Raw genomic sequence first — 16,383 nt, forward strand, 5'->3', positions numbered from 1 at the left:
CTGGAGACAACAATAGACCACTTTTGGAAGTGATGCTCTATATTTATAATAAAAAACTACTAGAAAATTTTCGAAAAGAGTTCTGAAGACAGACCATATCACGGTTTTGGAACTGATACTCTTATATTTTTACAGAGTTATTAATATAGCGTACTGTAACGGTTTCTAAAGCCATCGGAATAAGTTGTCGTGTACTGTTATATACTTCCAAATTTATTTACTGTTATTTTACATACCTTCAATTATACATTTTTACCAGATTATAACATTTATAATATTCTCTGTTTATACTTATTCCTGCACATCCAACACAAGTTTCGCTCTTTTGTATTACTTATTCTACGTCCTCAACCTTTTTCAGTGTATCACCAAACTAAAATAATTTCTGTTTTATATGTGGTTCAGCTTTATTCTTAAATAAAGTAGCAAATAATAAACTAAATTAAATAATTGTTAAGTTCAAATAAAAAACTAAATTCATAGAAATATTTATTTAGCCAAAATACCCAAAAATGAGTTGAAATACATTGCATAAAAATAAAAAAATGTTATGACAAAAAAAAAATTAATAAATGCAAAGTACTTTAGTTGTAATTAAATAAAAATTAAATAGAGCAGTTTGTACACATAGCCTGTTTAAGTCGAATTCATGTTGTAAATTACAAATAAAGTTCAAATAAATGAAATATATGCATATTTAAAGCAGCTAGTTTTATATTTTCCACATATTTTCAATACTTAGTCAACTTTATACAAACATTTTTATTAAAAAATATTTTCATTAAAAAACAAATTATTGCATTACTTTACTAACACATTTTTCGAAGCATATAAACGCAATAAATGTATAACTGAAATATTTCAAATATTTTTTTATAAATTATTTATAAAAATTCCTAAATATTTATTTACAAAAAATCCTAAATGTCTAATAAACACTTTAAACACCTACTAACTAAAATGTATACACTTGCAAGCCTTATAACTGTACCTTCTGTTTTTCTATATTTACGCTTAGACTTTCTCATGGTGCTGGGTCACAGTTATATTGTATCTACATATATATGTATATATGTATGTTTGTCATAAGTACCTATTGCCTGCGACCTGTTAACTATGTATGTAGTTATGTATACTCGTATAATATTAAAATGCCTTGCTATAGCATTTAACTTAGCGCTAGTCTGTCGCTTTCACTTTTATATCAAAATGTATTTGCCATATGTGTATGTGTGTATATGTTAGTTTCTAAACTATATAGAAAAAATAATTTTTCGTTTGCTTGTGACATGTCCTTTAGAAAAATTCCCTTTTTATTTTTTTTTTGTTTTTGTCAAAATAGTAACAGTATATAATTTTTTGCTTCTTTTATACATTTGTTTATCTACCATTTTATTACTTTAGGCTTTGATTTTCATTTTTATGTTTTTATGTTTTCCATTTTCTTTTACGGCCGCTAACGCGTGCCCATATTGTGTTTGTTTTTCTTAGCTTATGTATATCGTCTTAGTATTGTATTATTTATCTTTATTTCTGTATGCCTACTTAAATATTTGAATACGCCGTAAAATTGTTGCTGATATGACACATAAGACCAATCTTAGCTAGCACATTTGTAACCAAATTAATTGTGTGCAGAATAAGACGTAGGCATATTAAAGATTCGTATGCAGATTTTATGAGGCCAAAAAATTAATAACAACAGAGATGTCTAGTCGTGAGCTCATGGCTCGGATTTCATTTCGATTTTATTCATAGACTTGCCTAGAGTTTGTATATATTAACTTGTATAGTAAATAATCCCCTTCATTTATACAAATACCAATATATGGTCCGGTAGAAAATAACTTTTATTTCTGCAGTAAATTCAAGATTTTATTAAAATAATTAGAAAAATCTTATATAAGTCAAATATGCACCGCTTTGTACGACAATTTATAGCTATTATGAAGGTATTTTCACAATGCGACTCTCATAGAAACCCACGTCTCTATTGGCAAAAAACTCGACTGACGATTTTCAAATATTTCCTGAAAGCGAGATTTACCCCAACAAGATAATTCTCTCCTTTTCTCCAGTGGATGGAAATTCAGTCGATAACGTGTTTTTATGTTAACTCGTATAGCCCGCATATATCGAGCATATTTTTGTATCCAGCAAAAATCGATCCAATTTTTTGCTTTTGATCAATCTTTATCTACTGGGCAATCGAAATAGTATTTCCAAACTGCAGTCAAACTTGACGAGTATTTTATCGTTATTTTAGTCGATTTGCCTTTCAGAACCTGGTGCAAATTTGACATCAAAATCCGTAATGGTGTTGATGTAACCAAAATTGCGCTTTATCAAGACCATAAACACAAAATGCCGCATTTAAAAATTTTTTTGTGAGTATTTAGTTTTGGTTCGAGATCAGAGTTTTAAAAAAGTATTTTTATCACATACAAAACCCTACCTGAGTTAGAGATACCTAAGATCAACAATTCACTTTTAACATTAAAAAAAACAATGCTTAGTAGAAGTAAGCAGGGACTCTGAAAAATTCCCACCAACATCGAAAGCTACGGTTTCATGCACAATTGCTAAGTCTAACCTCTTTATATATGGTAAATTGAATTAAATTCGAAAATTTAACATTTCGCATTTTCATATGCAAACCATGTTTGAATTTACCAAGACGTGATTAAAATGAGATATTAACCATTAGACATTTTGAGAAATTTGTGGGTCAACCAGAAAACATAACTTTCTCAGAATTCTTATATATAGCTTTAGAGATCTGATTCAAAGAATTTGGTAAATGACCACTCATTCACAAGTATCAAAGAGAGAGAGTTTTCTGCTATTTCAGTAAAGATAGTTTAACTGGAGAATTCTAGCACACAAAAGCCGTATTTTGTAATAAAATAGACTTCATTCGCATGTCACATGAGCACTGACCAATTCCAGTCAATAGGCCCCAGCGCTAGGTTGTGACCATTTTTCAGTTATGGTTACCAATTTTCTCAATAATCAAGTCAAGATTTGTTAAATAAATGCAATCGAAATTTTACAAAGATATTGTAGATATTTTCACTTGGTCTAAGCCTATTTTTGTATAATTACTCTTCACTTTTCCGTCATGGTTTTCAGTTTAGTCAGACAAAACCATACATACGAGTAGAATGTATGACTGCTACCTTGAGCAGCAGTCGATTAAAATTATACGGGGATATGTTTTGTTTTTTTGTGTGTTGCGTCGAATTTAGACCTGTTGTTAAATACACATATATTAAAATACATGCAGAAAAGATTTTATAGTGGACGGATCATTGGTCTCTCTCAAGTAAATCTGAAAACTATATTTTGAGAAGCTGACTGACCTAATCCTCCATAATTTCCTATAACTCCCAAACTACTTGAGATAATGATTTAAGATAACCTATCGACATATAAAAACTTTGATTTTTTTATAATTTCACACAAGATGTGCTTCGCAAGCAAAATTTATAAAAACCCAGCAGCTACTCGCAGTAGAAAGCACCACTCTATACTAATATTCAATAGAAACTGCTTGTATGCCACCAAAAAATACAGAAATACACCAATTACTAAAAATTTCATAAAAATTTGTTGCTTATAAAAGATATATAAAAACAACCACAAGTAAGAAAAAAATATGTATACATATATGGACTCACCTGCATTGAAAAAGCTAAACCTAATTAATTATGAAACTGTGACAACACTTAGCTGCAAACAATCAATTTTAAGCGCTTACTTTACACTAACAACAACAACAACTAACTAACTATGCTATTAAATATATAACATATTTGCTACAAAAAATAAATACAATTTATTCTAGTCATTAGTAATAAGCTATTACCGTCAACATAAAACTAATTTATATTCATTCAAGCACTAAAAAAAGAACTTAAAAGATCTCATATATAACATAAATTCAAAAAAATTACAAATTATTGCTAAAAGCTTAAAATTTTTGAATTTATAAAAACATTTCCATACAATTGCCTATTAAATGAAGCAATTAAATAGAGGAAAAATAAATTTTAAACTAAAAATTCAACTAAAGTTTGTTGGGAAGTAGCGTGTAAAAAGCAGACGAATTGTAAATAAATAATGTAATTATGTTAAGCGGCGACGAAAAATACAAAGTTATATTTAAATAGCAAAAATATATTAAATTTACGCCATTAAAGTTGTGGCTATTAAATCCAGTTAGACAAAATGTGGTTTAAAAAGTAAGTTCATTGTTTTCTTTGGCTTTTTTATTTTTCTTTTTTACTTCCTTTTTTTTTTAATGATACAAATTTGCATAGCACTATATAAAATACCAGTAATGATTATTGATAAATTAAATGCAAAATGTCAAAAAAATTTACTCGTATATAACACTTTAAAGAAAATCAACTTTTTTCCTGTGACCGCAACAATTTTTTCAAAAGATTAAGTAACAAACAAGTTAATCATCCGGTCTTCAAAATTATGTAGCACTCGAAATTCAAATATTCGCATTCGAAGTTCGAGATTGGAGTTATAGGCAAGCATTACTATTAATTAAAGTAAGGAGGTAGTTACAAAAACATTCACAATATGGTCATAATCTATTCTCTCTTCCCTATTCTCTCTTATCTCAATGGTGCATAAAATGTTGTAGCCAAATGTATTTGCGACCAAAGTGGATATTCGTAAATTAATACTTTTTATTTAAAAGAAATTGGTTGGGTTTGGAACCTTGCAGCTTCTGTTGTACGAGAGTTGCCTTTTATATTTCGGGACCAGCGAATAAACGAAATATTAATCATCGAAAATAGCTTCATTGCTTTTCAAAGTATTCTCCATTGAGATCTTAGTACTGTTGCAATCGTTTGAACCAATTGCCGAAACACTTTTGCCACTCAGATTGTTGTATGTATCTCCAAAACATGAGTTCTGCAGACAACAAGCACTTCTTCAGGTGTCAAAAAACCATTATCGTGGTGAAGATTAATCCGTATTCCGTAGTTGATTTTTCTGATTTCTAGAATGACAACTGCCTTACAAATGGAATTTACTGTTCTGCGTTGTACTAGTGGTAAGGTTGCTTGTAATACCCATACAATCTACTGCTGTTTATTTACGCGCTCATAAGAATAAATTCCATTCTGTCACGATGTCATAGACGTGTTTTGAAGCACCGTTTTAACTTTCCTCCTTCGAATCGAGTCTTTTTTGAGCGATTGACAGAGTGTGTGGGATCCAACGTGAACACGTTTTCTCTACAGTAAAATGTTTATCCAAAATTTAGTGTATGTTGGTCCAAGTAATGCCCATAGTTACACCTCAATCTCACGATAGATGGCACGACGATCTCGCAATATCAGTTTGAGCACAGCCGCAATATTTTCCGGATCAACAACTGATTTTGGGCGACCTTCCCGAAATTCGACATAAAGTGGTCTACGACCTTGATTGAATTCACCATCGATATACTTGGTACTTTATGGAGCTTCATAGTCAGAAATTGAAATAAGTTCATCTGAAACATGATCGCGAATTAATTCTACTTTTTGGCTGAGACGCATTTTTTAAGTTACTGTACGCAACAGAAATGACGCTCATACGTGAAAATGTTCTGAGTATATATAACAAGATAGTTGTCAGATTTTCCGATAAAAATATGAGTTGTCAGATTACAATACTAAGGTTACCAAATTTCGTAATATAAAAGGCAACCTACGTATGTATAAGCTTGACCGAAAAATTTAATATGTCATTGTAAAAAGAGGAATACTAGTTGATGTCAAGTTGTAAGAACTGTTTAAATTCAAAATAACAATGAGTACAAGCTATATTTAATAATGATATTTTCAGTAAGCTCCATTTCAAAATTAGAAGGCAAATATTTCGACTTTGGATTCTGTATTAGAAAGACCGAGAATTAACTTTTTGTTTTATAACAAAACCTCTCGAACATGTTTTACGATATCCAGTACGTATCTCAAGACCTTTCCGTGCAACACCTTAAGGTAATAACGACAATACATCATCATTCGCACACTGCTTCTAATAAATACCCATCTGGTATAAGTATGTCTTTCTGAACCAAAATAATGTTTCTAGCACGATACATATGTCTTTTTTCTAATATGGTTTAAAAAAGTTCTTATTAAAAAACTTCAAAAGGCTTGTGAAAAAGCTTTTGCCCGTAAGCAAAGACGGCGTTACTATCGCAAGAAAAATTTGTTATCTTGAATGCATTGTCGTGGAGAACTATTATATTGTCAAAATTTCAACCGAATCGGAATGGCATCGTTTAATTTTGAATTTTGTAATATAAATATACAAGTATATTGAATGAATTGGGAAGTAATACTCATGCAATCTTACCGCTAATTTCGCTAAGCATTTCTTTGCCCATTTTGCTCTTTTACTCGAGATTGATTGAAGACTTTTTTTAAGGAAACTTCCTCAGAACTTTATTTTACTGGAGATTGATTCAAGTCTATTTTTTATTTCTTAAAACATTCTTGGAATCTTGATGTTGTTTAATAAATGATTTTTGTTCCCGCAGCGATATTAACCGTGGATAACTGAGTGATATTTCCTTCGTAAAAATTATGCGTATGATTAATCGCAAATGACCAAAAAACTTATAGAAGCGTATATCGAATTAATATGAACTATTTTTTAAAGCAATTGAATATTCATATAATACAGCACATACTTGGTTTATACAGTTATCTTTTATTACTAAAACTAACATCATAAACTAAAATTTTTTTCACATTTTTCCTTCACTAAATCCCTTGAGCAACAGCAGATTTCTCATAAATCGCTGCTAATAAATTTGTATAAAATATTTATATGCATATATGTATAACATACAAATATACACATATGTATGTATATTTGAAGCATTGTGTATAGACGCATGCTGAGCCTAAAGCGTAAATATTAAGCAATAAATTTTGCAAATTTCTAAAATATAATTGTATAGATATTTATAAAAAATTATGCAAATATTAGGTACATAACGAAAAACTACAATTACAAAAACAATAAGCATAAATTATTACTAATTATATAATAATAAAAAAGCGCCTAATATCGGCTAAGCTATTATATATACTATATCATACATATAGACGTACACACCAATAGTCAGCAATAAACTCATAATTTTTGTTAAACAAAAAAACGACTAAAATAGTGGACAAATCAAATAGCAGCTGCAACAAGAGCAACAACAGAGCGTAACTACTAAATAATCGAAGCCACCTTTTTGTTAGTGCAAAATATTAACAATTTATTAATATTTTTAAGATAAGCATACATAAATTATTATACAACAGTAAATATATATATATACATAATTACCACTGAAAAAATTAGTAAAATAAATGCTGTAAACATACATACAAGCCTAATAAGAATGTAATTACAATTATGTCAAGTATGGTATATAAAATAATAGTTATTAAACTTGCTAAAAAATTTTGAACAAAAAATTCAAGCTGATAATATTATAAATTATAAAATAATGAAAGAAAAAACATTTTTGAGTGCAATTTGCAATTAGTTGAACCATAAGTGAGGTTATGTGGTGCAGCTTTGTATGTAAGCGTAGTTTTTTCAAAAGTTTTAAAGCGTTTCATCGATCGCTCCGATCAGCAAAAATATATATCCAATATTAAGCATATAAAAAATTGGATAATAACAGTTAAGGCATAATGATTACAGATATACAAATAAAGAAATATATTATATAAATAAAGAAAGGTTCATCAATAAAAGAAAAAACTTTGTGCATTTCTTTATTTTTCATTTTTATTAAAATGACTTAACTAGGAATTGGTGAATATTTTTGTATTCAGTTTAACAGGTCAATTGAAAAGACCCTGGTCTGACAGGTAAAGCAACATGTGTTTCTTTTACAAAGAGTGGATCGAAAGGATTTCATGCGTTAATAAAGCACTGCTGTTTAGGGAAGGAAATATTGCTAAAGCGAATCCAAACCAGGATTAGTCAACATTATTTGGCATTTGCACCATGGATATCAACCGAATGATCAATTAATATTAGAATTTCTTTCGCAACCACCGTATTCTTCACATCTGGTCCTCAGCCAATATTTTCAGTTCTCAGATTTCAAAATAATTCTAGATAGGAAAATAATTTTCGTCGAATGGAGAAAAGATCATCGAAAATGAGGCATATTTGGAAGCAAAGAACAAATCGTACTACAAAAATGAGAGTACTTTTTATTATAAGCTCAGTCGTTTGCGTGAAACAATCTGCAAAAAGACCGGATTTGTGGAAAAACAATTAACAGCTTTCGCACCTGCTCATACTTCGTTTCTTGTTCCTAATTTATTGACCAAATACATAATGACTTCGCTGCCTCTATACTCGTATTCACCAGAGATGACTCTGTGTGACTTTTTCCTGTTTCTTAAAATAAAGAGAATCCCGAAGGCCTGTTGTTTTCAAGCATTCTCGTAGACGAGAGTATACTCTGAAAGAGCTAAAGGCTATCCTAACATAAGAGGATAATGTCGGGTGGGAACTATTTTAAAGGTAACAAACTAATGTAGTTAAATTAATTAATTTCTTCAATTAATTGAAAATTCCCGTTATATATACTTTGAACATACGTTAATAGTATTTTTATCTACTATTGCAGAGATATGTTTCACTAACAAATATGTACTGTCAAGATCAAATTTAACCTGGACTGGGTCGTTCAAACTGAGAAAGCAACTTTTTCTTTGATTGGTAGAAACTTTTTATGTTCCTTTTCGATATGTTAATTAGTGTGTGTAGCTTTTCATTTACGACACGAACAATTTGTAGGTTTTTCGAACCATTCGGGTTAAATTTGAAAAGAGCTTAACTACATAAATGGGGACATTATATTGAATATATCGAGCTAAAATAAGGTTTAGAGTCCAGTGATAGGAAACTTATTTGTATTACATTTTATCTCGATATCTATTTTGATGCCTGATTGTCCGCTGTAAAGAAGAAATAAGATAAGAAAAGTAGATGAGATTAAGTTACATGGGTTTAGGGTATTAAAAATAGATTGTTTTATTATTAGGTAGTCAAAAAAGTCTTTTCGTATTTTGTCAATAGATGTCGTTGCAGTCATACATATGTAAACCTCCAGTGCTACCAATCACATTGTGTCTTACCATATAGTGTTGGAATGATGAGATTTTAAGCTTCATTAAATTCGGGCAAGTTGAAAAAAAAAGTTACAGCTGATCAAAAATTAGTGAAAATAATGAAGAAATTTTTAATTTTTTTTATAAAAAAGGGAAGAATGCCACGCAAGTCACCAATGAAGTTGGTGAAGTTTACGGAGACGGTGCTGTATCAGTTAGTTGTGCTACACGCTCGCTTCCGTTTCAGAAATTTCGATTTACGAGGTATGCCAATTAAGTAATGAGACTGATTCCATAAAAACCGTATCTTTGAAAATTATTCTACAACTCTGCCATCCTCTTCAAAGTAGTCCCCTTTGGCAGCTATACAGCGATTTCCATGATTCGTAACACGCGTTGCTCTTGATTTCGTTTTTCCATTTTCGTGACGAGCACTACAAACACACGCCTACTCAACTTGACGCAGCAGGCGAACTAAAGAAGCTAGAGCGATGGTACATATATCAATGGAGATGGGTGGGATGGCGGACAAAGAGAAAGGGAATTTCAAGGTCACAGGTTTACCACAAGCGCGGCAATAAAATCATTCTCATTACTTAATTGTCAAAATGGCAAAACGTGGTCGTCCAAAATGGTACATTGTCGTTTATTTTTTTTATTATTATAAATATAAAAATTAAGTTGAAGTTCGATTAGGAATACGAAAAGACTTTTTCGACTACCCAATATAAATAATACAACGCCTATAAAATTTTGTCCTAAATGTTCATTGATCTTATGTAGTAGCTAGGCTAAGTGCGCCGTTTTTGAATGCGTTTTTCTCGAGAACTACTACCGATCTTAATGAAATTTCACACAGACTTTGAGATAAAAATCTTAAAGACTTGGACTTTTTTTTTAATCGAAACTCCAAAAATGGCGTCACAATGGCCGATTATAAAATATTTTTTTTTTCAATAATTTCAGAATTTCTTTGTTAATAGTGCATAGTATGTTTGTAATAATAAATTGTAATAAAATATTTAATTTTTATATAAAAAAAAAATAAAATATAGGCTGTTTTTACCCGTGCAAACTTATGTAACCCCTTAACTAAACATTTCGAAGGTAAACATGCTGTTTCGTCACTTTCGTTGAACTTAGCATTTGTGAGGTTAGTTTTAAGAGTTATTACGCTTTTCATATTGAACGTCATTGCTTTCATAACTTACGATATACATATATAAGCACATTCAACGTTTTAAAGACCGGCCTCAAATCTACTCTTGAAAAGTATTCTATACCCGTTCAGTTTTCAGGATATCAACCTGAAGTTTTACACATGTCCATTTCTCCTCAAGAAACGTGTCTAATTTGTCAAAATCATTGATATATTTTAAATTCTTGATTTTTGAACTTTCTTAAAAGTCAAAAGCAGTTTTACGTTATGTTTCATCTACCAAATATAATTAGTTTATAAACAATATTAAATAATCCACTTACTCAACTATATTTAGCCCAAAAAAAAAATCAGGGCGAGCTAATGGCCCCAAAATTGAGCTTGCCAGCGCAATTATTGCGTAATAATATTAATTTATGATTTGCATTTTATAATTACGTAAATAGAAAGCACAAACACATATGCCACACCAACACATACACACACACACCGACAATCAGCTTATGCAAAATTTGAAATTCATTAAGGCAAATGCAATTACCCAAGGTAAATATTAAATGTGTATGCATTTATTAGATTTGTATTTGTATTTGTATACAGCTGCAAAACATTATCATTATTAATAATATATATTAACTGGAATTATTCGCACGTACATCTATGTATGTATGTATGTAGCATACCGCATATAAATAAATAAAGCTTTAACCATGCAGTTGTTACACAACAAATTTGAATATACAAATATAGAACTTCGCTGCTGTGGTCCTTTGAAATACTCGCGCTCATACACGAACTCATATATATACAGACTTTGCGGGCATTACATGCCATTAAGCATGCGCTGATTAAATGGTAAAAGGTAAAATTAACCGCTTACAACGTGCTGCGACCAAAACAGAACGCAAATTGTTGTTGCACACACATCGCACAAGCTTCACCAAGGTCGCCAAACAAGGCCGTCGCTCGCTGGAAAATCAACATCGCCACAATCGCCGCCTTCATCACTCTCATCGTCTGCCATGGCGGCAGCGCCACCAACATTATTGCTGTGATTATGCAATGCCCTGCGGGTGTAGGGATGCATTCGCTGCTTGCCGTTGGCTGCCGCACGCGCTGCCGCCTCCCAAATCCGTTCAAAGTTGGAAACCGCCGAAGCGGATATTTGCATTTGTTGGTGTCGATGGTGTGCTGCTGTCGCTGCTAGTGGTGGCTGTGGTGCCGCTGCTGTGGTAGCCGCTATTTTGCTTAATGCCGCGGCAGCTTCCGCTGGATGCTGATGCAGCGTTGTGCCGAATTTTTGGTAATGCTCATTTAGGTGATTGGTCATGCGGCAGCCGGCGGTTGGTATGCCCGCAACTGACTGCGGCATGTGTGCGGTTGCCGGAGTGGTTGTTGCATTGGCCGTGGTTGCGGCGGCAGCTACTGCCGCTGCCATATTCGGCACATAGCTCGCAATATATTTAATTAAATCGCCATTTGCATGTTTGTTTTGTTGATCATATTTTTGCAGGAAATGTGAGACTTCCACGGCGCAGTGTTGAAAGCCGGCCCAGAATTTCTCCATATTCAATGTGTCGCTGTGTCGTACAAAGAGTCCGTTTGTCTCGCGCAACCGATGTAGATGTCGCACTGTGAGCTCCAAGATGTCAGCTTTCTCCAATTTGGAGAGATTTTCGCCATCCTAGAATTTGGATAAATAAAGGCATCGAAAGATATAGAATTAATTTCATAATGGGAATTTAAATACAGTTGTAAGTTTGGGGATTATTTTTAAGGTGCACGATATTCGGACCTATCTAATTACTCATTTGTGCTTCTGTACTCTGCTAAGTTATTTGGAAATTGACTGTCAAAATCTCAAATTTGAAGACACATTCTGTCTGGGAACAAGGGTTAACATCGAAAAGAATTATGAAGAGTGAATCTCAAACTTAAAGGCATTCTCCCTCAAAGAACAAGTGTTAATCTTGAAAAGAAAGAGAACTCTGAAGCTTGAACCAGAATCAACTTTGCCTATAACAACTAGTTGGAGTTATGTATAGAAGTCCACGCAAGTGCGGATAGTTTTCTGAGATTTTCTACTTGAGTGTGGTCGGGAACGATTCTTTTATGTATGGCTCTAGTAGCTTAGGCCTTAGACCAAGTATCCTTTGTGTAGCCAAGAAACATCCGTTTGAGGACGAACTGGAGTGATTGGGCGAGTTATCCCTCCTCAGAGTTCTGCGCTAGGCGTGGGATCCGCCGGATAAAAAAACCCTACAAAGAAGAGGACACAACAGCTGTAGATTGAGAAGTAAAGTCATATCTTGACGAACAAAGATCAAACTCTAGAAGTCACTCACCATCCACACCTTTCTATGTGGTGCAGAGGCATGGATTGAGACCACATCTGAAGAGTTAGCGTTACGAGTTTTTGGGTGAGAGGATTTGCGGAAGTTTTATAGTCCTTTGCGCATCGGCAACGGCGAATACCGCAGTCGATCGTCCGATGAGCTGTACGAGATATACAACGACATTGAGATAGTTCATCGCATTAAGAGGCAGTGGCTACGCAGGCTAGGTCATGTTGTCCGAATGGAAGAAAATACTCCAGCTCTGAGAGTATTCAACGCAGTTCTGCAGTTTCCGCCGGAAGAAGCAAAGAAGTTCTCCACTCCGTTGGAAAGAGGAAGAAGACTAGACATAGTACTGAGTACAAAAGTTGCAACATCAGTGAGTTTTTCAAGAGGGATTGTTGCTCAGGGAATATTACTATATATTATTAATCTATATTTTTAGGACAAGTGTCAAAGGATTAAGATTCGTGGGCTTGTTGGCCAAGTCATGTTTTCCGAAAGGTTCCAACCACCTAATCATTAAGTCGTTTTGGAACAGAAAATATTGGTACCACAAGGGTACATAGAGAGCTTCTCTGCAAAAGAAGACTTTGACTAACTTTAGTTAAATAACGTCACATTTGTTTAGGCTTAATGTTATTTCAGACGGTATTTGTCAAAGCTGTACGTTATGATGGATGGCGAAGTGGAATCATCTCGTCACTTCCTTCGCTATTCCCCAGCTTTTGCAGGCTGAGCTTGAAATATTTCCGAAGAGACAGATTGGCGAACCTAGCGAAATTGCAGTAGACGACATTAACCGCTTTAATAATGATCCACCTTCAGGGATTTAAGGGTAACACAAAGGACACATAACTGTCCAATTTAGATCCATCGATTTTGGATCAACCACGACCTGACCTAACCTAACTCAGCACTCCAAATCTGAACTCAAAACCAATACAATTCAACTGGAAGAAATCTAAAATTTTTACTCAGAGCTTTGTGCATAAAGTAGTCTGTGTTTTTTAATATCGAGGTTATACGGAAAATTCTCGGGTTCTTTTAGAAATCTTCTTAAAGATTGATGGGTAAAGACTTGTGCGAAATAATCAGTGAACAAGATAGTAATCGTAAGTGTAATTAGAAATCAAGGTAGAGCGTGTTAAGGTCCTTACGCTAAAGAGACAGCCGTGGACTCTAAATAAAAAGATTTGTCTAACTCGATTTTGTAGAGGCCACGTGACAGCAAGACAACTTTAGAACCTTCTGAACTGAAAAACTTCCTATAAATACCCAATAGCCATTCTGAGGTGAACAATATTAGAATATTCAATAGTTGTCAGATATAAGATGAAAGACGGCATCGAAGGAGGAGCTGAAGAAGATAAAAAAAATGATTTTTTGAAGTGCTTCGAAGATTAGAAAAACCGTTGGCACAAGTGTATAATATCTCATGGGGATTACTTTGAAGGGGACAAAATAGATATTCATGAATAAATAAATAATTTTTGAAAAAACACAAAATTCGCGATACTTTTTGAACACACTTCGTATGTTTTAGTTAGTGTACTAGGTTAGGTTTGGGTTAATGTACTAAAATAATTAGCAGCCACTCCAACAGACTAGGTACAATATCTATTGTAGAAGTTGTCAAGAGGTAGAAGAAAAGAATAAAGAACATATTCTATGCGAACGCAAAGAAACGAATCACAACTAACGGTCGAGGATTTCTTGGCGATGTCTCAGAAGTTGTAGAAACACAACTTTTTGTTTTGATGAACTTTATTAGGAGCACAATGTGATTCAGACAAGACATACAAGAGTGCAGAGGTCTAAGTTCCGGCGGTTTCACAATGAACCTTCTAAAGACCTACCTGAAACGACAGACATCTACTCTATCTACCTAGCTACCTTAAAAATGAGTTTTGAGACATTAATTGGTGATAAATCTGTAATTCTAACATAAGTCCAATGTTGTCCGATTTTCTTGTAACGAAGTCATTTATTGAAAGGATCGAAAAAGCTTCTAAACTTACTGAAGAGCTAACAAAACGGCCATTCTACGACCAATAACAGTGCTACCTCAAAAATGAAATCAGTGGCATATTTTTTTTAATCAACTACAACTTACCGCTTGCAAAGTGCTGGTCATTAAATCCTTCAATTCATCCAAACATTTATTGATGCGTGCACGCCGTTTACGCTCCAGCATCGGTTTCATGATTTTCCGATATTGGTATGTGCGCGAGACTGGTTCCAGCGGTAAGCCGTGCAACATAAAATGATGCGGATGATGATTTGGCGCCATTTTCGTGTGATAACTCATGCATATAGTCACTGTGGAACACGATATTATAAAACACTGTTATTTATTTATATTTTTTTTAAACTTCACTTGATAAACACTGATCGAAATAGATCTTTTAATATCAATGTTTTTTGTTTTTGTTATGGGCTTCACTTTTAAAATATCACTTTTCTGCTTAAAGACTTCTTAGAACTTTTCACCTGCTTTAACCTTTTTACCCGCTTTCTTAACTTTTCACCGTACTTTTTACGAACTTAACTTGTGCGCGTTGATAGCAAAAATGATCGTGAGCGCACGATAAGTTGACTTTTTATTGGAGCTCCCCCACAAAATACAAATTCGCTCTCGCCAACAATTGTACTCGCGCGCACGCTCACTTCCCATTCGTTGGTCCAATGCGCTGTGTGGGCCCGTCCGACAAGTGCGACGACCAATCGTCGCGTGCGCTACTTGAAGAAGCGACCACTCCAGCCCGATACCACCGCATACATGGAGCTCGTGCACGCTATCTTTCAACACGATCGTGCATCACTCGCCGCTGATCACCATCGATCAGCTTACGATCTTCGTTGTTGCAGAAGGCAGTAGTTGTAAGTGCCTGCACAGCGGGAGCTATTCAAGGCACGAGCGTCATGTTTAACTCCAACTTTATTGCTCATACAACGCCGCGCTCTCTCTCCAGCTCTCTGACTGGTCAACAACAATAAAAATAACTATTGTACTCTTCTCAAGCGCTTGGCAGAGATTATTATTACACAGTCAGGCAGATAAAGTTTCATGAATGAAATTCCTTCGCTCCACAATAGTATTTGTATGTAAGCGTGTGTTTGGCTCACCGTATGAATGAATTTAATACACAATACGGTAGTCAACAAAGCGTTGCGTGGCAAAGTCGCACGATTCTGTAGCTATTGTTGTTGTTGGTGTTTGGCTGTAGTCAGCAAGTAGTGGCGTCAAAGTGACAAAGTGTCTGCCTATGTGCCACTGCACGAGTGTGGGGCAAGCAACACTCGTGGGACACAGTTGACTCAGCATTGCGTTGCATGCCTCCATGTGAATGCTAAGCGCTGTGTTTATATTTATTTGTGGGTTCATTTGTTTTTGCTTTTCTACAGCGTTTACTAACTGACGTTAGTTGTTTATGTTTCGACTGACTGTATTCCCTTCTGTGCGACGCCGTGCGTTTTTCTCCTGAAGTTCTTTCTGCTACGCTACTGTATCTTGCCGTATTCAAGTATTCTGTGAAAGCCCAACACACTTGTACACTTTGAGGTATAAGTCCATATGATAATAATGGCAATGGCAACTAATAAAAATGCTGAATTGCGTATGTGAGTGGTGTCGGCAAGTAGTCAGTGCTGGCATTGCGCTAATCTCGTTATGAATACCGTTTAGTTGTTTTTCTTTATTAACGAAGGAATCGGAAAAAAGTGCAATGAAGTG

General features: G+C 33.9%; 1 protein-coding gene across 1 annotated transcript; it reads right to left on the minus strand.

Moving 5' to 3' along the window:
- Positions 1–10,622: 10,622 nt before the first annotated feature.
- LOC105223638 (enhancer of split mgamma protein) lies at positions 10,623–15,657 on the minus strand. Its single transcript, XM_011201399.4, has 2 exons — positions 14,764–15,657; positions 10,623–11,995 (listed from the first exon to the last, which is right to left on the minus strand). The coding sequence occupies exons 1-2, from the start codon at positions 14,956–14,958 to the stop codon at positions 11,249–11,251; spliced, it is 942 nt and encodes a 313-aa protein (XP_011199701.2). The 5' UTR covers positions 14,959–15,657; the 3' UTR covers positions 10,623–11,248.
- Between the last annotated feature and the right edge of the window lie 726 nt (positions 15,658–16,383).

This window comes from Bactrocera dorsalis, chromosome 4 (assembly GCF_023373825.1).
Source record: "Bactrocera dorsalis isolate Fly_Bdor chromosome 4, ASM2337382v1, whole genome shotgun sequence".
Classification (NCBI taxonomy): domain Eukaryota; kingdom Metazoa; phylum Arthropoda; class Insecta; order Diptera; family Tephritidae; genus Bactrocera; species Bactrocera dorsalis.